Raw genomic sequence first — 24052 nt, 5'->3', positions numbered from 1 at the left:
GCATTAGACCCAGAATTGTTTTGAGCCAAAGCTCAAAGTATTTCAGGACTCTGTCTCCCTGTTGTGGCAGAGCAGGGGTTCCTGCCTGCCTCCCCAAACTGTATGCAAAGTGAATGTAATTGCAGGTCTTTGTGTGTGCATGTGTGTGTGTGCATTTCAGATTACTGAATCATCGCATGTGCCGTAGTTCTGGGGTTGCTCTTCTAAAAGAAATGATGTATATCCAAGTTGTGATTTTCCAGGTCATATCATTAAGCTGCTTTTGCATTTTGTTTTTGTTCTGTTGGTTTTCCACGTGGAACTAACATCCAGTGATCTGTAGAGGTGAAGGAAGCGGGGAACAGATGCTTCCTAATGGCACATGTTGAACATCGAGAACAATCTGTAGTGGTAAAACAGACCATGAGCATCAAGACAAGGAGTTCTAGGACCCCAAATCACTAAAAGCCTAGAACTGGCCAGTTAGAGCGGCTGACAGCAACTGACTTCATTTCCTCAACTGGGGACTGGTGGCCTCTGATCGACAGGTCATGGTGTGGAGACTTGGCAGCCCATCCTCCATGAAAGGCTTGTGTGGACAGTGGGCACTGGATCACTTTAGACAGCCCTGTCTAGGGAAGGATGTGGTGGACATGAGGGCCAGCTGCCAGCACTGCCATTTCCAAACCTCCATTCGTAACTGGTTCTTCTCTCTCCATCCAGCTTGCTGATGATCAGGGCCTTGTCCTGATGACCACCGTGGCCATGCCCGTGTTCAGTAAGCAGAATGAGACTGTGAGTATTAAGGCTGTGATTCCTGCTTCAGGCCAGGGGGACTGCTGTCTTGCATGGCCTGTTCTTCACACACTGGTGGCCTTTCTCCCCTCAGGAGTGGGTAGATGCTGCTGGCATCACCAAATCAGAGATGAGAAGAAAGGATGCAGGCAGGCATCATTTTATAGGTGCTGCACCTGCCAAGACTGAAGTGTCACGTAGCCATAGGAGGGAGCAACCAGGGGAAACGTGAGGCCTGCGAGAGGCCCTCTTTCCTTTTCACTTCTGAGCTTTGGAGCTGTTTCCCCGGGCTGGCATAAAAAAGGCATGCAAACCAGGCAGCTTAGAAAAGAGAAATGTATGTCCTTACCACACTGGATTCTGGAAGGCTAGAATCCCTACGTTGACAGGCCCACATTTCCCCCAAAGGTTCCGGAAGGGGTCTGTCCTCATCTCTTCCAGCTCCTTAGGGGTCCCAGGCACTCCTTTGTTTGCTGCCAACATTTTATTAATCTCTGCCTGTATGTCCCTTGACCTTCTCTCAAGTAGTTCTCCATCCTTCCCTCCCAAAAGAGACCCATCACTGGGTTTACAGCTCACCCTAAATCCAGGACAGCTTCCTTCCCTAGATTCCTAACTATGACATCTACAGACACTCTTCCCAAATAGCATTACAATTCAAGGTTCCAAGTAGATGGGACTTTGTGCCGACACTGTTTATCCCACAGGGAAAGGAGAGACAGCAGGAATCTGATTTCTTCTTTCCAGCAACCTTCCTGATGTTGTAAAGTGTCAGGAAATCCCAAAGGCCACACACCTTGGGAACTGGGGCCCTAGGAGCCATTCCATCACCTTGGCCCTTGGTTCCAACTCACTGCTAACATCATCAGGATTATGTCTTTGGCCATTTCATCTCTTTCTCCTGGGTACCAGATGGCAGTATACATTGAGAAAGCAGTTACCATGCTGTCCCTCCCCTAAACATCTTTCCGAAGAGAAACTGGTGAATGGTGAAACCCCTTAGTTGTTAAAACTCCCCTGCGTCTGCACAATGAGTTTTAATTTGCAGGGAGAAAGAAAAGGGTGTGTTATTGGAACATCATGGCCTAATGTGTCAGTTGTTCGTGTTTAACAAGAGAAGCCGTCATTCCTGTTTAGTAATGCTAAGGACAGAAGGGAGTCCCTGCGGGAGACCTGGGTGAGTCCCCTGTCACCTTGGTGAAGGCACCTGACACACACCTAGGGCAAGAGGCTGTTGATGAGGTTCTTTTTTTTCCTTTGCCAAGTTAACCACCGTCATTATGGTTCACTGTTTTTGACAGAGATCAAAGGGCATCCTCCTGGGTGTGGTTGGCACGGATGTCCCTGTGAAGGAACTTCTGAAGACCATCCCCAAATACAAGGTAATGAATGAATAAGGTTCGCATGAACTGGAGCCGGCCTTCCCCAGTCAGGCATCAGCTTCCACGTCTACGTGGCTTGCCGTGTCGTTGTCTTTGTACCAGCAGCAGTATCTGAACGGATGTTTCTATTTGTTTGCTCGTTTTGTAGATTAATTGACTTGCTTTTTTTCTTGATTCTTGGATACTCTAACTTCAGTTTAGGGCATCCATGGAAAAGCCACATTGTGCTGTGATTGTTGTATTTTTCTGAGGTACCTAGGGAAAAGACATCTGTTGACCTTTGAAAAAGATGGCATAAAGAATCCTGGGCTCCCACGTGGAAAACTTTCTCCTTTTTGGGGATTCTTAGTAAACCCAATTTAAACGTTGGCAGGGGGAAGCCCCTTTGAGACCCAAGCCAGGGTCTCTACCTGCCTGGGAGGCCTTTGCATGTGTATGTGACCAATGTGGGAGTGTGGGGAAGCTCAGTGTACTCTGCCCGAAGACCTGTTGGCACCCTGGGCACAGGGTGCTGCTGGATGCCCAGGGAGGGAGGCCATGTACATTCCCTTGCTTCCGTAGCACCATGCATCATGACTATTTCTGACTCTGTTTCCTGCCTATTTCTGGATGGATGATGGTTGCCTCCACCTCCATTTGCAGGGAAGACAGGACCCTTGTCCTGCGCACCACCTCCCCTGACTTGTGGGGCTTGATTTTCCATAGTTGTATAGCCTTCCTGGGGTTCTATAGTTGTAACACCTTACTGGAGTTCAGGTAGAGGAACGTGGTGGTAAAAACTGGCCCCTGGAGGTTCTCAGCTCTGTGCCTGATAAGTGTAGACAAGTCCCAAGACTTCCCTTGTGTTAAATGGTGACAACCAGCACCGTCACCTAGAGTTATATGACTGGAGTTAAGTTCCCAGAGGCGCAATAGGATACTGAATTGATCCAGACCTATATCATCAAGTGTGGTAGCTGCCCAGAGACTACAGGTTAAGGAGGAGTGAGCAAAGGCTTTGGGGACTCTTGAGACAGCAGGCTTCTGTTGATGCTGCTAGACCTAGGTGTCTAGAACGGCTTGCTCAGTGTTAAAGAAACAGCTTCTCCCCACCCCCCGCCGCCCTAAAGGAAATATTTCCAAACCTTCCATGAGCTTCTTATCTCATGAGCTGATGCTTGATATATACACAATAAATCAGAAAAGAATGGACGTAACATGGGTGGGAATTGGATGCAGTGGTTTGGTTACCATGCCCCCCGTCCCCTACCAGAGTGACTGGTTTGAATCCTGACCATGCTTCTGCTCCCAGCTTCTTGCTGATGTGTGTTCTGGGAAGGCAGCAGTTAGGATGTGCCCTATCAATCAGATTCTCAGGTTTCTCACCGAGGTAGTGTGTTCAGTTCTTCACTGCCTTATCTCACTTAAGAGCATGTAGAGACAACTCTTTTTGAAAGAGCACTTTTGAAAGTGCATCAAAAAGTTGAAGGAAAAGGAAATTAAAAGAAACTTATTTCAGTACAAGCATTTCTGAAATCATGCGCAGCTGTTTCACAGCTTACATCTCCATGAACTTTTTGAAATCCCTGGCATTTCCACCATTTCACATATAAAGAGACTGAGGCACAGAAGGCTTCACTCTCTTGCCAAGTTTCACAACTTACAAACAGGATTCCCATGATTTTGAACGTCTGCAACTCCAGGGCCATGAGGAACAAGGCCAATGACATTACTGTGATAATAGTAACACTTAAAATCACAGTCACAATTTAAATGGGTCAAACATTTATGGAGCTTCTTGCTGTGGGTTGGTATAACCCCACTTGGCTAACAGTCCCATTAAAATCTCACAATAGTCCCATTAAGCAGAGAGGTGGGAATGGTGGTCTTCAGCCCCAGTTTTAGTTGAGGATACTTGAAATAATTTTCTCAAGCCACCCAAGTCATAGAAGATGAATGAAGCAAAGAATGACAAGAAAACAGAGGAAGATGAGAGACAAAAAGAATTCCAACAGCAGTAGTTGAAATGCAGGCGCTTGTTCCTGATGCTTTTGCAGGGGCTGGGAACTTGAGCTCCAGTTAGGACTTCCATCAGTCCAGGAGGTCCCTCTCAGAGGCCCTGCATGAGGCTTGGTCAGAGTGTGCCAGTCCACAAGGGAGAGCCGTGGCCGAATGGGCCTCTCACCCTGCGGAGAAGTGCTCCAGGGAGCAAAGTTCAAGTCCCACCTTGCCCTCCTCATTAACACCTTGGAAAGATGAGTCAGCCCTTTGCTCTTGGGCTTTGCCCAGAAGATAGAATTCTTTCTTTCTCCTTCAGTTTCATAGATTTTTCCCACAAGCACTCAGACTTCCTGTAATTTTTATTAAGAATTCCAGACACCCCAGCAATAATTTCCAGACACCATGGCCTCTGCTAACATAACGAGCCATGTTATAATTAGGTTCACTTCATTAGCCCAGAGGCTCTCCCCTTGAAAGGAAGTACCTCCTCTGCCCAGGCTGTTGGCCCACATGGGCTCCAGGCCTCCAGGGGAGCTAGCTTCAGGCCCAGGGTCCTTTGGCAGGCCTGCCTGCTACAAGGGCTGTGTCCAATCTGTTCTCTATTACTCCACAAGACTGCACATTGGGGTGGACAGGAAGACTGGCTCTGTTACGGATGAAACAAAAGTTAGGGATTTCATCAGTAGACTGATTTGTGGCCAAAAAGCGAATGTTGGCCATTGTCCTATGAGATTCATCCACAGAATGTGTGTCTGAGATTTGCCCGGAGTTTCTGGTCTTCCATCTCCATTAGGTTCTATCTCTGTGTCACCAGCAAAATTTTTGAATGATACTGTAACAGAATGTTATCCTGGGATGTATTTGAGCCAGGAGATTTCTGAATTTTAGGAAGGCTTTCTTAGGAACAGGCTTGGGAAGGTCTGGCTATGTGTTTTTTGGAGCAAACCAGGTTCTCTCTCCCCTTTTTTTGCCATGCCTTTAACGTGGATTTGAAATTTTTAAGATGAGCTAGATAGTAGTTGAGTTAAATGATAAACCTGCATGTACACAATCCTTAACTGGGCGCCTGGCACCTGCAGACATGGTGCTGGAGACTACAGATGTGAGAGCAGAGATGGTACTTTCCTCCACAAAGAGCCCGTTTTATTGGGCTGGTTGGGGATTTGGTGGAAAGCAGCACACCCAGGAGGACAGAGCCTGGATGCTGATGGGGGGCAGCAAGGAGGAAGATGCAGGTAGCTCCAAAAACCAGGAAGAATCAAGAAGGAAAATCCTGTAGGGTTTAGCAATAAGGCGGCCACTGGCTACCATAGAGAAAGGAGCTTGCTTGCATCATGGGAGGAGGGTGTTGATGGGGACAGAGCAGAGAGGCAGAGTTCAGTTGGACAGTAGCAAATGGAGAGAACAGTTCAGTGGGTGGAAGGTCAGCTCCACTCCTGCGTTCCCAGGGAGAATGCAGAGTGTCTACCCCAAGTTCAGTATTTTCTGTCCTTCCCTTGTTTCTTCCTTTTCCTTTTCCTCTTTTCTCAAAGCCTCCTCCCTCCAGCCCAGCCACCACTCCGTACATTCAGATATACTGCATGACTGCCATGGACACTATGGAGACGAAGGCAGGCTTCAAACAGCCAAAGGCTTTGACTTATAATTAATCTCATAAGTCTTTGCCTACTGTCTTTTTGATAAGTACCATGCCAGGGAAGCACAGGACAGTAAGACAGAGTCCCACCTTCTTTGGAGGGTTAACCTACCACCCATAAAACAGGAAGAACCAAAGCCATCCACTAACTGTAAAGCATCATCCGTTGGGTCTAATTTTGAGTTTGGATTTCCAATCAAATGCCACTCTTGCCTTTCAGGAAAAATGTCAGACTCTCAAAGTCCTTTTTGACCCCTCCAGTCTATATGAAACTGGGACCTAATAATAATGGTAATTAATGCAGTGTTGACTGTGTCTGACATTTTTCCAAGAGACAAGATGAAAGAGATGATATACATCTCAAAGGAGAGGAAATCTCTGGTTTATCTTTTGCAGCATAATGAAATACACTTTTATCATTCAGGTTGAGTGGGATCTTATTAAGACTTGCTGTGTAAGGTAACTCCAGAAGAAAACGTCGGTTGTCCTTGACTACCGCGTGCATATATGTGTTTTGTAATGCAAGGGAAACTTTTAATTGCTGGTGTTAAATTCTCTGAAGCTAATTTCACATCACCTTGACGTTAAGCTAACAAGCAGACAGGGTCATTTCTGGTTTGTAAACTCTGTTGTCTGGATCATTTAATGGTATCATATTCAAGAATGTGAGTGGCAGAGAATTTAAAGAAAAGCAACAGTGAGGCTCAGAACTGTGAAATAACTCCTTGGGGGGAAAATGGTAATTTTTTTTCTTCCCCTTTTCACTGCTCTGGCAAAAGTGGGTTACATTTTCTTTCTTTAGAGACAGAGAGAGCCATGTGGGTTTTATGCCAGAGGCCATTTTAATACATGAATGATTTGTAGGTAAATTTATTGTAGCCAATGGGTGCAGTCAACTGTGTAATAGAAATATTGTCAAAAATCCGGGATTATTATTTAAATAAGTGCAGTGTTAAATTTGATTACATACTTTTTAAAGCTAATAAAACATTTCATTGCTCACAAATTATTTCCCATAGTCCCATTTAGTCAGAAAACATAAATTAAGTGAGGCTCTGCATTGAGAATTACCCAGGCTTTGTGTCAGTGGGAGCATAAAGGGAAAAACTTGGCAGCCACACAATTTCAGGACAGAAGGATCTAAGGAGGGTTGGCAGGCTCCAGGGGGTTAGTCAGGACACTTTCATCCTTGAAGAATTATGAAAAATGACAGCCTAGGGCAGTGCATGCCCGAGATGGCCCCAGTCGATGTTTTAGTGGAGGAAACTCACAAGTGAGCAGCACGAGGACCCCGCTTTCCCTATCACCGCTGGAGAGAAAAATGCAACCATTGATACAATTGTGCTCTTCAGAGCACGGGACCTTTCCAGAAACATTAGTTACTTTTTTTGGTTAAAAAAAAAAGTGATTGTTTTTGTTTTAAATAAATCAAAGTAAAGCCCTCGGATGCCAGGGTGGGGCTGTGACATTTGGAATTGTGCTATTTGCTGAGTTTCTCCTGTGACAGGTCTTCATCTCCACCAAATGTCAAGGATCAGCGCCTTGCATTCATTTTAATGAAATATTATGCTGATAAGGGTTATGAATGCCAAGTTTAAGCTGTAAATTACTAAATGCCGGGCTGCTTTATGCTTTGTGAATCCACCAGGGAGCAGGCTAATGAAGGTTTCTTTCTCGTTTCCTCTTACAGTTAGGGATTCACGGTTATGCCTTTGCAATCACCAATAATGGCTACATCCTGACGCACCCAGAACTCAGGCCACTGGTAAGAGAAATGCTTATGTCTGCTTTCCTCCGTTTATAGTTGTTGGAGACCATACTCCGATGGGGATGCTTCGTAGCTGTTTCTGCTTTAAAAGCCCGTCCATCATTGTGTTTCTAACTAGCATTTTGACACAACATGTGTAAATAATGTTGCACTGTCATACTGTTACATATATAAAGTTGTATGTATCTATATGCATGGGTTTATTTCATATCTGCCCGTATTTGGAAGACTTCTGTTTGAAAACTGAACAGTAAAACGATTACAATAGGTACCTTTATGCATTGAATGGGCTCTCACACTCCAGCACTACACCTACTTTTTGGGAGTCCCATTTCATACAACAAAATACACCTAAGATCCTTGGACATTTGTTGGAATGGAATTTGCCCATCGCTCAATCTCAGTGCAGCCTGTGGAGAGACCATTCAACACCTTTTTTTTTTTTTTCCTGAACTGAAACAGTTGAGGTTTTCCCCATTTCCTGCCCAAGTCATAGCAGTAGTATTGTTTGGTGACCAGGTATGTAAACCTTTTTTTTTCCTGCTCTTCTTTTCTTTCTTTCTTCTTTTTTTATTCACATGGTACTGTCTCTACCCTCTCAGAGGTGAGTAGGACTAGGGCCAAATCCAGGACAGACTTCGTTCTCATCCACCCTGATCCTTGGGTGCAGGTTGTGGGACAGTATGTGGAAAAGGATTCTGAAGTGGCAGCCAAGCTCATGGGGTAGGGCTCTGGTCCACTAGTCTGTCCTCTGACCCCTGGCAAGTTGTGAGTTACACATGGCCACCCTTGGACTGCTTACGATGATGCGTTGGAAAAAGAAAATCCCCATGGGTTTGTGTGTATGTGGCTAATTTGAAAAAAGACACGAAAGTGAGAAGTTAGATCTTTCAAGTTAGCAAAGTGTGGTTCATTTTCTTTAGCAACCCCCTGATACACATGCATGCACACAAATCCTTACACACATGTGTACACATGTGGGCACACACACAATTGCACATGTCTTGTCTACCACACACATCTTTGCCCTTTCATCAATCTGAGAAAATAGCAGCAGTGTCTGCTATGCAAATGTGTGCTGGCCAAGCGTCGTGGGGACCAGCTCCTCCTCGCTTGCCTCATGGTTTAGAAACAGTTCATGTGAAAGCATCGTCACCATCCAACTTTGCTCTAATCGCCCTGGTATTGATGGAGTCAGAGCACATCACGTGGTTTCCATATGCATGCTTTCAGATGAGACTTAGCATAATATTTGACTCCAACCACTTTTTTTTTTAATCAGGGAACTGGTTTGTTAATTCCAAACAGAATTCAGAATTCTTAAAAAGACTGATTGGAGAAGTCATGACCTTTTTAAAGATAGTTATAGTGGAAAGTTGTGTTTGAGTCTAAAAAATTGGGTACATTCCCTTTCTCTGAGCTGCCCAGTTGGGGTTGTAGGTAGGGGAGCAGTAGGTCTTGAATGTTCGGCATGGCTGGGTATGGGCTCCTCATGCTTATTTAATCCACATTGGAGTGGAACAGAGTCAGTGAAACAATCAGGCCTGAGTCTTCTGCCAGTGAATGAATTCACTTCCTCTTTATCAGCTTTTAAAGAAAGAATGGAAATGGAACCAGATGGCAGAAGTTGCTCTCTTTGGTCAGCCTACTCTCCATGGTCTACTTGTAGGATCCTCCTGGCCATGGAGGGGAATTCCTGCATGCAGAAAAGTTGTCTTTCTCGTGCACTTCCCAGAGCTCAGGTCCAAGGGACAGCAGCTGAAAGGTTCTTACAAAACCACCCAACCCACTCACCTACTGGTGCTTACAGTTCCCTTTTGTTTTATGAACTGTTGAAACAGTATACTGACTGCTTGTACCAAAAGTGACAGCCAGGTCAAATTTCCATAGCTGAAATAGCCCAAGCAAATGCCCATAGCTCAACTTCTTAGGATCCTAAACCAGATAAAGCATTTTACAACTGATCCCTGATGGAAGCCTAAGGAGCAGCCAATCCAGTGGCTCATCTTGCAGACTGAGGCCGTTGAGCATTGAGGTTTACATGAATGAACACATCTCTACAAAAGTATGGTGATTCTAGCTTGATTTTTCTCTTTGTTTCTAAAACAAAAGGCAACAACAAAGTGAACAGGAAGTCAATTATAGAAACACAAGCAGTTGTTCTTAACTCCTAGTGCTGCTGTATTCTGTCTCTGTAAAACTAGTCATGTAGCCTCTCTGAGTCTTTTTACCCTGTGATCCTGTGATCACCAGTGTATACATCTTAGCTTAGTTGTCAGAGAAAATGGAGTAATGCAAGCAAAGAACCCAGTGCAGCTAAGCCCACCCCAGCCCATCTTGGGGGTAGTGGCAACATCTTGTTTGTGCTCTGTTGGCTCCATGGATTTGTATTCAGCAGCTATAAAGGTTGGGAGGACAGTAGTGCTGGCAGATGTTTAGGGTGGATCCAAAGACCGCTTTTGAATATTTGGTTGGTTCAGCATGTTATGAGTAACATTCCAAGGGTCCATGCACATACATGTTCAAGTACACAAAGTCGTTAGAATTCTACAGTCCACCCTAATTTCAGTGTCTCATCAATTTGACCTAAATGTTCTTCACAGACACAGACAACACACACACACACACACACACACACACACACACAGAGTTTTCTCTTTGGCTCTCCAGCAGTCTTGGCCAGTTCAGGCCCAGCAAACAGGCAAGCAACCTGTGAGGTTCTAAGTGAGCCCCCACCTTATGAAGAAACCCAAAATGTTTATCTTTTGGATAATTCAGAACAAGTAAGAGCGAAATTAGAAACAAACATGACTGCAGAACGATGGTTCTAAGTCACCCTACATTGGTGCTTCTGGTTCTGAAATGCCTATTTGTTCGTCTCCATTTGGTTCCTATTTCTTGCCTCTCTCATCTTTCTCACCTCAGGCCACTGAACATACAGTCAGAGCTTCATTGTTGAGTGAATGAGGGCTTCTCCCAAACCACCTGTTTTTGTATTCACTTCCTTTTGGTTCTCCTGGGTGTAAGGAACTTGGGAACTTCCTTAAGAAACCAGGGGTCTTCATTGGGTGTGCCTCCACCTTGCCTGAGCTCCTGAGCCAGACTGGGTGCTGGAAAATGCTAGCAGCTTTCCAGACTCACTCAGGCAAGGAATCCTTCTTCAAGCCCCAGTGTTCTTCCAATCCCAGCCATATAATCGAATCCTTATTATAAATGGATGTTCCCCTCATTGCTGGCCAAGGTGGTCAGATTAGCACGGTGGGTGTGAGTGTGGGATCATGGCCAGCAAGGGGTGGATGGAGCAGGTTCACTTAAAATAACTCCTGTCCCTTCTCCATCTGCCACAGAGGCTATTTCTGCCCCTGGAGCCAAAGGAAAGGAGTGAATTTCTCTGAAGCACAGTACCAATATTTTTCTAATTTGTCCAATAAAATCCTTTCCCCCAAGTTAATGCATGGCTTGATTTTATGCAGTATTTCTTTAATCTTGTATGATTTGGGTGTGAATCAATAAGCGTCTCCAAAAACAGCTCAGCTGTAGGGGCCTTACTCAGCAGACTCACTTTGCTTCCGTAGGCATAGCTGCTAAGCCAATGCTTTGCTGTGATATCTGGACCACCCGGGGACTCTTGTCTCAACCACTTGTCCTGGCCACCCACTTGTGACTTCTTGAGACATTACCTGATGCTGGTTCAGTGAGTGGTTGCAAAGGCCCAGTCATCTTCCAGGGGGTCAAGGAGTTGTTTCACAGATGGGGCTGGCACCTGTTCTCTGCATGAGCAGCAGCCAGTGTGATTAAAGAAAGACCTGGAAAATGGCTTCTTGACTAGTCATGACAACGCTGGAAATTTCTCCTTGATCGTTACCACTCCAACATCCAGGTCAAAAAGATTTCAAGCTATAATTATGTCTAGATTGTGTCTCCCTGCTTTTTATTTTTTCCCCTTGGTTTTTGAGAGTTTTATGAACTCCATGATTGGAAGAGAGAAGTTGTTTCAATTTCAGCAGTGTTAGGTAAACAGCCTGGTTAGGTAAACCAGGGCAGATGGATTCCCCAGCTTAGCCAGAAAGTTCTTGATATTTCCAGCCATGTGAGTTCACTCCCATACCATCTCAACTTCCTAAACCAAATGGCCACAGAGGCTGGAGGGAAGAAAGCATTTGCTACCTTGGATGAGCCCCAACTATGTGGTGATCTAAATTGGTGTATTTGGACATTGTAACCATTCCTACTGTGGTGGAAAACTCAGGTTGACTCTCCAGCCAAACCAAAAGCTACAGCTTTCGGTATCTTCTCCATCACATGGGAGCACAGAGCTGCTGATCCAGCTGCCAACTCTCTACAGCCCAAGTCCCAGCATGTCACCAGTCCTGCTTGCGCCACTGCCTCACTGCCTCATTCCTATCCTAGATACGGACATGCGAATAAATGCACATTTCTACTATGTTCGGGCTATCATGTGAAAGTATGTGGACATCCAACTAGAGAGTGTGGATCAAACACTTGCTTATGTAGAGGTTATTAGGCAGAAAGTCTAAACGGGGTCTTAACAGAATGATGCATAGCCACAGTCGTTGCCTTGTGTCCATTCCTCACAGACTCCAAGCTCATTCCTGATGCTGGCACACCTCCACCTGAAGTCTTGTCCGTGACATGTGTGTAACTGGCTGTTTTTCATCCCCCAAGTCTCCACTCAGGCCTTACCACCAAGCTGTATCAGAGCTCCTGACCACAGGAGCTGTGCTCCCCTCTCCAGTCCGTCACTCACTGTCACGTCTCCTGCTTTAGTAACCCTGGATCACTCATCGCTCTTGACAGACATCTGTGTGTTCAACCCAGGCCCTTTCATCCCTGCAGATTCTCGAAACTTTGCTGCGGCATAAGGGGGATGGGAATGTCATTAGAAAATATTGCACGAATGATGTGGGCGTTGCTTGCATGCTGCTGTTGAGTCGGAGTCTGGGTACCAATCTCCTAGATTGAGGAGAGTGCAGGTGCCACAGATTCTTCAACCCAAGCTTCAGAGTCCTTGCTGTGCCTGCCATGGGAACTGAAGCTCACGTGGTTGGCCAAAGCCACATTTCTTTCTGCTCCCCACCCTCAGCTCTCCTGGCAGCCTCCTGGCTTTTGGTAAATGTTGCTTCAGTCAAAAGCTTTGCTGGTTACTCCTGAGGTCCTAGAAGCAGGTGGAAGGATACTTCTACCTGTGAGACACTTACAGAAAGCAGTATTTCCCCAGAATGGCTGTGGGTGCACAGAGCACGCATTTACTTTTGTTAGAAAAGGTGCCATGAGATGCAGGAGGGCTTCCCAGAGGAGGGGGAAGAGCCACTGCAGGGGACATTTCTTCCCTCAGCTCCTCAACATTGTCACCACATGCTTCTCTTTCAGGTCCCACGTGGTGGGAACCCAGCATCATGGACACACTTTGGGTGTCCTTGGTCTAGACACTGGGGTTCCCCACTCAGCCTCTGGGTCCTCCACTCTCAGGCTGCTGAGGAAATGAAAGAAACTGCCCAGTAGGTGGCGCACAGGCACCACCGTGTGCCCATCCCCGCATGCCTTCCCACAATGGAGTCCAGGCAATGGAGGGACTCCAGCCTGCTCCAAAGCTGTGGCTTTCAGTTTAAAAAGAATCAAAGGTTGTTTTGTAAACACTTCTGCTCAGAGGGGTATGTTCTCCTTTGCAAGCTGAGATGTGCAGATCCCTTCCAAGGGTGTTTTTGGAGCATCCTGTACTCATTCCCCCTGGTTGCCAATTACACCTGGCAGCACACTGGAACCTGTGACGATGAGGCCCGCAAGTGTCACCAGGGAACTAAGCTGCCTGCCCTGGGTCAGGGAAGCCGTCTTCCATTCTCCATGTGAACGCTCATGCACACAGGATACCTGGATGTGAGGGTGGCTCAGGTGCAAGGACCCAGCTTACAGACAAAAATAAGTTACTGCTGGAAAAAGAGGATGGAATGCCCTTGGTCCCTAATGTGTGAGGCAAGGAAGGTGCAAGTCCTAAAGTGCCTTTGGGTCAGGCTCAAGGGCACACCCGAAGCCCACAGGACAACACCAGGTTGCATGAAATCGGGTTTGTTGCATTGCAAGAAGGTGCTTTCATCCCAAAGCTGTGTTCTCAGGTCCTGTTTAGAAAGCGCGGGTTGCACCCTCCCACCAGCCTCTCTGGGCCTCTCAGTGCCCCAGCCACTGACCTCCAGGCGAGGGCAAGATGTGCAGAGCCCACCTCGGCTGTGTATTCATCTCTGGGGTTTTCTTCTTCCCTCCCTGGGCTCCTTGCTCTTCCCTGCAAGGAGGCAGGAAAGGTGTCCGCCCACCACAGCTTCCAGAGTCTCATTTCTGGCACCCTTGTCCATCTGATTACAACAACTTCTTTAAGACGCTGGCATAATGACCTTGACTTTGCCATATGCTTGTTCCTGAAGTCCTGAACAGAGGTGTGAGCATTCCCGGAACTTTTTGGCTTTTCTTAAGCTGCTGCCTAACCAGGAAAGGGAGAGAGAGAAAAAATAATAGAATGCAAAGAAGAAAGAAGGAAGGAAAGAAAGGGGAACGGGGAGAGACATGAGAGGAAGATTTGGCAGGACACAGAAAAAGGAGAGCATAAGAGATTGACAGTGAGGACCTGTATGCTTTTCCAACTGGCTCTCGTGTTTGTTTCCCAGTATAGTGGGAGTAGAAAGCTCCATCCACCTTTTCAATCAATGCTGCTTTATGTCAGATGATTAAGACTTGGTGTCTGCAGCTTACCACCATGCAGCCCAGCTAACAGCGCTGTAACCGCTCAGAGTTGGGGAGCGAGTGGCTCTGACCTCTGCTCTCAGAAGCTCACGGTCTGACACCTGCTGCCTCCACCCCTCCTCTGTGAAGGTCTCCTCCTCCCCACTCCACCCTCTACTCCTAGAGTCATCTGTCCCTATGACAAAATTCTTGCACCTACTTTTGGGTTTGCCTTCCCTACTACATGGCAAAGTGCCCCGACATCTCTACCCCTTCCCTGCACTACAAGAAACTGGGAGGTATGATTGCATGGTTTGCTGCCGCCTGTCCAAGCCCTGGGAAGGCACCTGGAAAAGGAGATGGGAGGATGAGCCAATGGGTTGAGAAGACCCATGTCCAGTGAAAAGGAGTCCACAATAAAACAGTACATTGTCCAGCACCAGGACCAACTAGGAAAGGCCTTGGAGTGCAGCTGTGGGCTGAGCAGCTGGGGTTGGTCACAGGGAGCAGTGTATAGCTGGCCTGTTGGAGGGGATGGCTTGTGCTGGCAGTGCAAGCTGGAGGGCTCTGCAGACACCTTAGTGTAAAAACACTGACTCTTTCCTGCACTGTTCTACCAGCCTTCTTCCCTGCGCTTCTGTCCTCCGTCATGTGACATCCTTATTGAGCACCCATCCCAGGCGCATCCCTCTGTAAAATGCTGAGGATTTAGGGTGACAACTACACAGAAGCCTTTTCCCCTGCATTTCATGTTTGCCATCTTATAGAGAAAACATTTTTTTAAAGAAAGCTAGTAAATACATGGATAAGTAACTCATCTTGGAAACAGGATTGAGAACACAGAATAAACAAGAGGGCCCTGCATTAATGAGATGGCCAACGCAAAACCTGTTGAAGACATGAGAATGACATTTCTGGGCAGAGATTATGGAGATGAGCTTAGGCTGAAGGATCTGTGCCTGCAAAGGCTGTGAGGCTGAGAGCTGTCAGAGTGACATCTGAATCTGCTTGTCAAGTTCAGGAGGGATGGGGAAGAGGGGATGATTTGAGGGTTCATAGTCCAACTTCTATTTGTAGCTGTGCTTAGTGAGGCCATGGCCCTGACTACGTCGGTCCCCTTTTCTTTGCCCAGATCTTTCCTGCACATGCAGCCTGGCCTATAGCAGCCAGTCACTGGGTGAATACTTGTTATTTCAGATGCCCACCAATTAGCATCCCTCGGCCACTGCCGGGAGAGCACCCGCCAGGTGTGTGTGCTACACTGGCATCCAGAGCTCTCCAGTGGGATGTGGCCCCCATGGTAACATGCTTGATGATGCCACTTGGTGTTAACTGCCTTCCACCTCTGAGTCACATCGCCTTGTTCCTGTGGGTGTCTCCTGGGAACTCTTATGGACTAAAACCTTACACTTGAATCCAAATCTTGGGGTCTGTTTCTCAGACAACAGAAGCCACACTGTTGTCTGCACACTGGGTTATCATCAGAACAGTCTTGGGTGGAGTGTAGAGTACACCTGTAAAAAACATTGACATGGATGCAGTGGCGTCAAGCATACCTTGCTTTCTATTTCAGGCCCTTCTGTGTGTGTGTCCATCACACCCACCCTCTTGGAGCGTGTACATTTGTAGTAAGGGGTAGCAGGGAGCTCTGCTCTGGTTTCCTGTTGTTACTCTGAGAAGGCACTTTAAGACATTTGGTTTAGAGATAGGATTCTCGGCTGCTTTGTTTGGCCCAAAGATTTAATGAAAAAGTTTCTCTTTTCACTGGACACACTCTGACCTTTGTTTGGCTGGATTCGTGTCGTATCTAGAATGCCCCATCTTGGATGATGAATTAGCAATAAAGAGCTCATCAAAATGTAATTACAGGCATTGTGTTGAATAATGATCTCTTAAAAATTCCTATAGATTTGTCCGCACCTCCTTCCCCTTGTGGGAGAAATGAGCCTCAGCTGCTAGCTACCAGCCCCAGCATAGGAATTCAAGCCTTTCCAGCCTGGGCGGCCAGGATGGAGTCATGGTGTCATCTAATTGATCAATTGCTTCTCTACATGTGATGCACATCTTTATATCATTTAAAGGACTCTTGCAAAAGGAGGTGTGTGTGTGTAGAATACACAGGAAATGGAAAGTCACGGCAGAATGAAACCCTCACCTCCTCTGTAGCAGCTTGTTGGAGTAGGAGAGAGTTATTAATTAGAATGTTAACTGCCCATACAAGAACAGGCAGACCAGCACGGAGAGAGCCTGAGAGGCATGCATGAAGGCTTTCAAAATTGTCAATTCTGGGGAAGCTTGCTGCCCCTTCAAGCAGGAAGGGAAGGCATCTGCCTCTAGGAGGAGGCTTGAGGAACTGCTGCAGTGATGTGGGGCTTGCCCAAGGGACCCCCTTGCATGGCCGTGTATTGGGAGGTAACCTGCGTTACCTCACTCTGTGGAGAATCCCGGAAAGCAGGCTTACAGCTGGGCCTGACAGCAGACTCCTGATGATCCGCACTGCTGCAGTGCTCATATGCCTTTGAATAACTGAAGGATTCAATCATTTGCATGCCAATGATGATTTCTCTGGAGTTTACGTTTTAGAAAGACCTTGCATCTGAATCCCCATGGGAGCATTAAATTGCTATCTAATTAGCAGTCCCGAATTATATATATTTAAAAGATAATTAAAGGTTTGAAGGCTGTTGGAATAACTGGTTATACATTTAAATGAATCACTAGAAATTTGTTAGTAATGTGTGGAGTTTTCTTTTATTTCTTGCTTCTCTCTTTGAAGTTCACTGGACCCAACCTCGCAGGGTTAAGTCTGGTAGTGGTAAGATAAAGGCGTATGTTTTTAATTATTGCAGCACAAACTCCTAAGTAATTATAAGCAGCTGCCATTTTTACATAATCCTCAATGATAAGACCCAAAGAATGCAAATAAAAACTTTGAGACCATGGGCATTTTGGCACACTAACATAATCCCCATCACACCACTGAATTGACCATCGAGCCACATTGAGGATTCGATGTGTTCTAACCATGATCTTTCTTAATCACGTGACATGCAGACCTGTTGGCAAACACACCTCCCAGTTCCCTTTCCCGTATTGTCTGTCTGTATTTGCTGGGCCAGAGGAAACACTGAAACATGTAGAATATTGAGGCAAGAGAATCGTCGGCCTGAGCTAAGCCAGCTCTTTTTTAATATACTTGAGGGCTAGAGGAAGTGGACGAGAGCGAGAGACACACAGCAGCTCCAGCTAAGTCTTCCATGTGGGAGGCGTGAAGCCATCACTGACCCATCACTGCCATCTCCCGTAGTACACAGAAGACAAGAGCCAAAGCCAGAGCCAGGCCCCAACCAGGCACTCCAAGAGAGGCTGGGCTCACCCCTGGCAGACCTTTCCAGCCTCCCTTGTCCTTTTCTACCTAGGAGATTGAGGGGAAGGAGGAAATACCATCCAGGGCTGAGTGGACCTCTGTCCTTGGCCCCATGCTAGTCTTTCTCCATTAGGTGGCATTCTAGCATTGTACCTGGTAGTACTTCTTTGGCAGGTGGCTGGGATTTCTATTGGATTAGCTGCTTCTGTATATCCACTGGACAGTGGCAGAAACCCTACATGACTGATGGACCTTCCAGCGCCAGCCCAAGACACTCTGGACTCAGGTTTGAAGTAGATGATTTCTGGACTTGTCTTGTTCTGAAAAGGTGAGGGTTTCCGGAGAAGCAAGTCAGATGCCCATCTCCCATAACCACAGTGGTGACTTTGCTTTGGACCCAATGAATTCAGAAGCACAGTCCACCAAGTTAGTATCCACAATTCCCACTGGGCAGAGCTGAAGGAGAAAAAATGTAGCACATTAGCCAGAGAGAAGATTCAGATTAATATTCTCTCTCTCTCTCCCTTTCTCCCTCTCTCCTCCCCCTTCTCATTCTACACTACATTAGAACCCCCAAGGACCCCTCCTGCTAAGGAACACGTAGGCAGATTTCAACTGGGGTCAGGGATCTGGCTTGGCAGACATGTGCCCAAACAGAAAGGAGTATCCGATGAGCTCAGCTTCATTCCTCAAGGAGGGGAGGCATAAACAGATGAGAGAGGGGAGCAGTCAGACCAAGATCTTTATCTGGAACACTCAGGCCCCACGGAGGAGTCCAGCCTCTCCCTGGTGAAATCATGTTGGGATTTCTGAAACAGATCCTAAACTTAGGAGTCGGTTAAAATACTTTGATTTTCCCAAATACCTTGTTCTCACCAATGCCTCTCCTGGGCTTTCTGAGTTTCTAAAAAAGGGATTTGGAAGAAGCAGGACAGGGGTGGGGAGTATCCGGGCATGTGCGTGATGGCAGTGCTGCAGCAGGTTTGATGGTCACAGGGAAACCCAGCGTCCGCTCAGGCTCAAGCACAAAAGAAAGAAATATGTGCTTACACTGAGGGGAGAGGTTCCTTTCCATGGTCATGGTGTGACAGTCAGCTCTGCTCAGTGCAGCATGCTAGGCACCTGGCTGATGTCCTCTACAGGGCACTGAGAACAGAAGACTCAGTAGTGAATGTCTCTCTATGCAACAGAGCAGGATGACTCGGGTCAAGCCGTGTCACTTTGGACATCTTGACCTCCCTAGCCTCAGTTGACTCCATTGATAAAGGAAGACAAGAAAGAGTGTCTATTTCCTGAGACTGTGGGGAGAACCAAATGAACTGGGTGACTATTAAAGTGTCTGTAATAAGCCAGGCCCATAGTGTTCTACCTGAGTTTACTAAAGGAATCCTTGCTCTCATTTTTTCATCCACTCTGATCTCTTGTTCATTGCACCGTACTAAAAGGCTCTTTGTCAGACACTCTCCTAGGAACTGCAGATAACCTCTTTCTCAAGGATGCTCAGGACCCAGTGAAGAGACTGGAAAATGAGCTGTGTGTCTACAGGGCAGTGTGATGGGTTCAAAGATGGGAACAGCACCATGGGAAGCTCCCAGGACAGTGGGAAGGACCGGAGATGAGCCTGTCCTGCTTCAACCTGGAAAGGTCAACACAGACCCCTGGGGGAGCCTGTGTCTCAGCTGAGTCCAGCAGGGATTGGTCAGTTGACTCTGAGTTGGGGCAGAGGGTGTAAGGAAAAAATGAGAAGGCAGGTGCGAGGACCCCAGACAACAATGATGAGGGTATTTCTGGCATCCGGCTTGGTCTGCTGAATGGCACAGTTTGTGTGTGTGTGTGTGAGAGAGAGAGGGAAGGAGGGAGGGAGGAAGGGAGAGAGAGAGAGACATGGAGCAGTGATGACAAAGGACAGAGCAGCAAGCAGAGACCACATGAGGATGACCTGTGAAATTCTGGAAAGTTAGGTGTCCTCTACAAGGTGCCTCAAACTGCAGTTGAGGTGGTATTATGATCTGGTTTGGGTTGCAAAAAATCCCTCTAGCTGGATCCTGGAGAATGGATTGGAGGGGATGATGCTTGGATGGGAAGATGGTGTAGGAAACATTTGCCCTCATCAAAGGGTGACATGCCAGGGTGGTTGGCACTAAGCTTGGAGCAGGGTGGATACAATTCAGTTTCAAAACACTGGGAAGCAGCATAGGTGATTATCTGATGGTCTTGGCTGCTTTGCCTCGACCACTGACCTCTCTCTGTATAGCTATTCTGACCCACTGCAGCCCTTGTCCTCATTTCCACACTCACAGGAAAACTCTTTCAACCTTGCAGAGGACTTTGGGTTCTCTCTTACTTGTGAATCACATCAGAAGTCTCTTGGGCTTATTCAGAACAGTATGTGTCCAGAACTATTGTAATCTCTCTCTCTCTCTCTCTCTCTCTCTCTCTCTCTCTCTCTCTCTCTCTCCACACATACCCAGGCTAGGCCACCCATCCAATGAGCTGGATGGACCCATGTGAGAAGAGAACATCATAAGGGCTCAGAGCATTTCACTGGGTAAGGTGGTCACAGCAGCTGAGGCTGCAGAGAACCCCTGGCAAGGAGGAAGAGAATCCAGAAAGCTCCAAAGACTGACACCTTCATGTCTTGTCTCCCTTCACAAATTTCTTTAACAACCATAACGGTTGTGGGGGTGGGGGGCAGTGTTGTGGCATTGCAGATCAAAGCACTGCTTGTAAGACTAGTATCCCATATCAGAGAAATCATTTGAGTATTGGGTGTTCTGCTTTTGATCCAGCTCCCTCCTAATTCCCCTGGGAAGGCAGCTCTTCTGCTCCCCACATGGGAGATTTGGATTTGCCCAGCCCTGACCAACTGATGTGGCCATTAGAGGACCCAACCCACTGATCTCTTTCTCTGTCTCTCTTGCTGCCCTTCTGCCTTTCAAATAAAAAATAAATTAAAAATAATTTTAGGAGCAGACATTAAGGCATAGCTGGCAAAGCTGTCACCTGTAATGTTGGTATCCCATATGGACATCAGTTCAGGTCCCAGCGGCCCTACTTCCAATCCACTTCCTTGCTAATTTGCCTGGGAAATCAGTGTAGGATGGTTCAAGTTGCAAGGACCCCTCACTGCACTTGAGAGACTCCAAGAAGATCCTGGCTTCAAACACACCCAGATCTACCTGCTGTGGAGTGTGCTAGCAGATGGAAGATTCTCTGTCTCTCTCCTCTCCATTACCCCATTTAACTCTGCCTTTCACATAAATAAATCAGTCTTACGAAAAAGTAGGTTTAGTAGGGAAAAACACAGCATAATAAAGCTGCACGTCTTTCATTTCCCTAAACAAATTAGACCTGTGTACATTTGCACATCCACGTCTGAGCAAGCCTCGGGTTTGGCACAATGACAGTCACGCTTCAGGCATCAGCGCTTGACCTGGGAAAAAAAGATCCCTACTTCCTTCTTCTGCATCCCTTGAGGAATGCACCTCTCTGCTCATCAGCAGCGTCCTGCTCTTCATGTCACTGAACATTAAAACCTGGACACTGAGCACACTCTCTGTTCTAGCGACCGTCCTCCCAAACTGAGGCGGTGAGACATGAAACAATGCCACATAAAGTTCTGTAAATTAAGAAAAAAAGTTACTGGACAAATTTCACATGCTTTCAAATTATAGAGGTTCTTTCCCCCCCCCCCCCAGATATTATCTCAATGTAAGAGTGGTATCCGAAATCTTTTATGAAATTGGCTTTGGGTTCTTCAAGAAGACATTTTCATCAAAAATGTCTGTTGTAATAATAAGACTATTCGTGGGTTTCAGTGTCGATTTTACCTCCCACGAACATTTTGAAGTACCCTTGCATAACTATTTTTAAGACTTCTGGCGAACTTATTTGAACTTTTAAAAATTAAATATTTCTTTATTCATTTGAAAGTCAGAGTTTCAAAGAGAAGCGGAGGGAGGGACAGAGAGAGTTCTTCCATCCTCTAGTCCACTGCTTGAGTTGCTGCAACAGCCAGGGCTTGTGCAGCCTAAAGCAAGGAGTTTGGAATTTCTTCTGGGTCTCCCTTGTGGATACAGGGGCCCAAGAACTTAGGCCATCTTCCACTGCTTTCCCACATACCTTAGCAGGGAGTTGGATCTGAAGAGAAGCAGCTAGGAGTTGAACCAGCACCCATACGGAATGCCAGCGCTGTACATGGTGGCTTTACTCTCAAAGCCACAGCGCCAACCCCTAACCTATTTGAACTTGGAAATGTGTTCTGAATGTCTTGCATGTACAGCTTGTCCCTGAGACTTTGGACAGTTTTTTTTTTAATCTAGGCATTCTAATATAAAAGAGTAGGCACTCCCTATTCTGATGCACAGGCATTTTATTTTGAATTACTCAGTGAACTTTTCTAAAAACGTTTTTTGAGAGACAAAAATGAAAGGTTTTCCATCTGTTGCTTCACTCTAAATGCCCTTGGTAGCTAGGGCTGAGCCAGGCAGAAACTCAACATGTGGGTACAGGGACCCGAGGACTCCAGCCATTCCCTCTGACTTCCTAGGAGAGGCATGAGTGAGACAACTAGATTCAGGGGCTGAATGGGAACTTGAACCTAGGTACTCCCACATGAGGCACAAATGATGTGCCCCTCGGCTGGCATGAAAGCTTCCTCCCGTCCCATCATCTTCATTTTTATACCCATCTTACAAGATATGCTGTCTTCTGGGAATAATGAGCATTAAAATCCAGCCGTGGTGAAGGAAACCAAACATTTGACCTACAAAGCAGCGGTGAGGCTGGGCCACTTCCCCTACATAGCGTGTGACTCATGGCTACTGAGAGGATACAAATGAAGATAAAGGTCATTTGGTTTTCAAAGCAGCCCTGTTAATTGTTGTTATTGTTGTTGTTTTTAATACCAGTGTTGTTTTAGTTTTTACAGCGATCAAAAGGATTTTGTAATCATGCAGGAAGAACATGTAGAACTTTTCATCTTTGAGGCACTTAAAAACATTAATTAATGAGAGCACGGTGCCTTTTGGAAAAAAAGGGAAAGGATGGTTGTCTCAGCATGCGCTGCCTCTCTCCCACCTTCCCACTGGGACACACCCTTACAGCTTGTCCTCTTGGCACGAGCAACGTTTCATCTCTAATGCAGGCTCTTTGCAGTGTCTCTCTTGGCCCAAAGTCTGTGTCAAACCTGGAAGACTGTGGAGCCACAAAATCAGAGACGAGCCTAATTCTGCTGAAAATTCTGCCTAACACAGTACCCTTCAGGAGCACCTGGACTGCTCTGAGACTCTGAATGGGCTACTGCTGATGAAATGAAGATACTGCAGGTTAGCTAAATGGTTTGATACCTAGTTCCTCGTAGCCACTGCAAACATGCAGTGCTTCTTCATCTAAAACTGCTTCTAGTTTCCTGGCCAGCAAGGCCAGTTGGAGGGCAGCCAGAAAGAGTCGGCTGCTGATACAGTTGCCGGGGTTTGACTTCCAGTGTGACTCTCTGTTCATTCATTGGCTTATTGGGTACCGTCCCATCAGTAGCTGATCTCTGAACTGAGGCCAGAGCACTCAGGCCCAGGGGAAACCAGAGGCTCAGGGAACAGGCAGAGCAGGCTCCGTGTTCTTTCTACCATCGCCAAGCCTTGTGTCGCCAAGCCTGCTACTGTCAGGCTCAGAAAGCGATTCTCCCCCACTTGGAGTTGGGGGCATCCAATAAGACAGGTACAGAGCGTTAGCACAAAGTCTGGCATAGTTTCCTGCACTCACTCACTCATTTTGCAGAGTGCTAGGAAGCAAGAATGCAGCTGGCCAGTAGAAAAGAAATGGTTTCTGTCTGTCTGTCTGTCTCTCTCTCTCTCTCTCTCTCTCTCTCTCTCTCTCTCTCTCTCTCCACAATCATTTGGAAAGCAGAACACACTGATCAACACATTATGTAAGATCTTCCTTGGAAAAAACGAACTTGGAAAACTACAGACAGTAACTGCTCCAAAGAACCTCTGCCCTTAAGGAAAGGTGGCAGGCTGTCGGGGTGATCCCTGCATTTGGTAGTAAAGGCAATGTCGTTCCACTTCTGAAACTTTACACTACTTTCCAAATTTCCTATGGTGAGCAGTTGCTACACGGATGATTAAAAGTATTGCATACATGAGGACATTGGGATTGTGACACCAGTGGTCTTGGCTGCAGGTCACAGGAGAGCAGTGCTAGGCAGGGCCATGAGACACTTTTGGGTCTATCACAATCACACCTTTCTTTAAAACAGGTGATATGGAATTGAACTGTTGAGTTCTAGGGGAAAAGGCATTTGACCAGGCTAGGCTTCACCTTGTGATTTGGCCACCAAGCCAATTGCAGGACCGCTTCAAAAGAATGAGACTATTGGGACTGGTGCTTGACTTAGTGGTGAAGAATACAGTCAGGAT

General features: G+C 46.6%; 1 protein-coding gene across 1 annotated transcript in view; it reads left to right on the top strand.

Moving 5' to 3' along the window:
- Positions 1–24052, top strand: part of CACNA2D3 (calcium voltage-gated channel auxiliary subunit alpha2delta 3) — a 714521-nt gene that overhangs the window by 527636 nt on the left and 162833 nt on the right. The window contains exons 14-16 of the mRNA XM_058678785.1: positions 703–774; positions 2076–2156; positions 7463–7537. Of these exons, the coding sequence (XP_058534768.1) occupies positions 703–774; positions 2076–2156; positions 7463–7537 (228 nt within the window). The remainder of the gene's footprint in view (positions 1–702; positions 775–2075; positions 2157–7462; positions 7538–24052) is intronic.

The sequence above is a fragment of the Ochotona princeps genome, chromosome 21 (assembly GCF_030435755.1).
Source record: "Ochotona princeps isolate mOchPri1 chromosome 21, mOchPri1.hap1, whole genome shotgun sequence".
Taxonomy (NCBI): Eukaryota; Metazoa; Chordata; class Mammalia; order Lagomorpha; family Ochotonidae; genus Ochotona; species Ochotona princeps.
The sequence above is the reverse complement of the archived record's forward strand: the minus strand, read 5'-3'. Positions and strand labels throughout refer to the sequence as shown.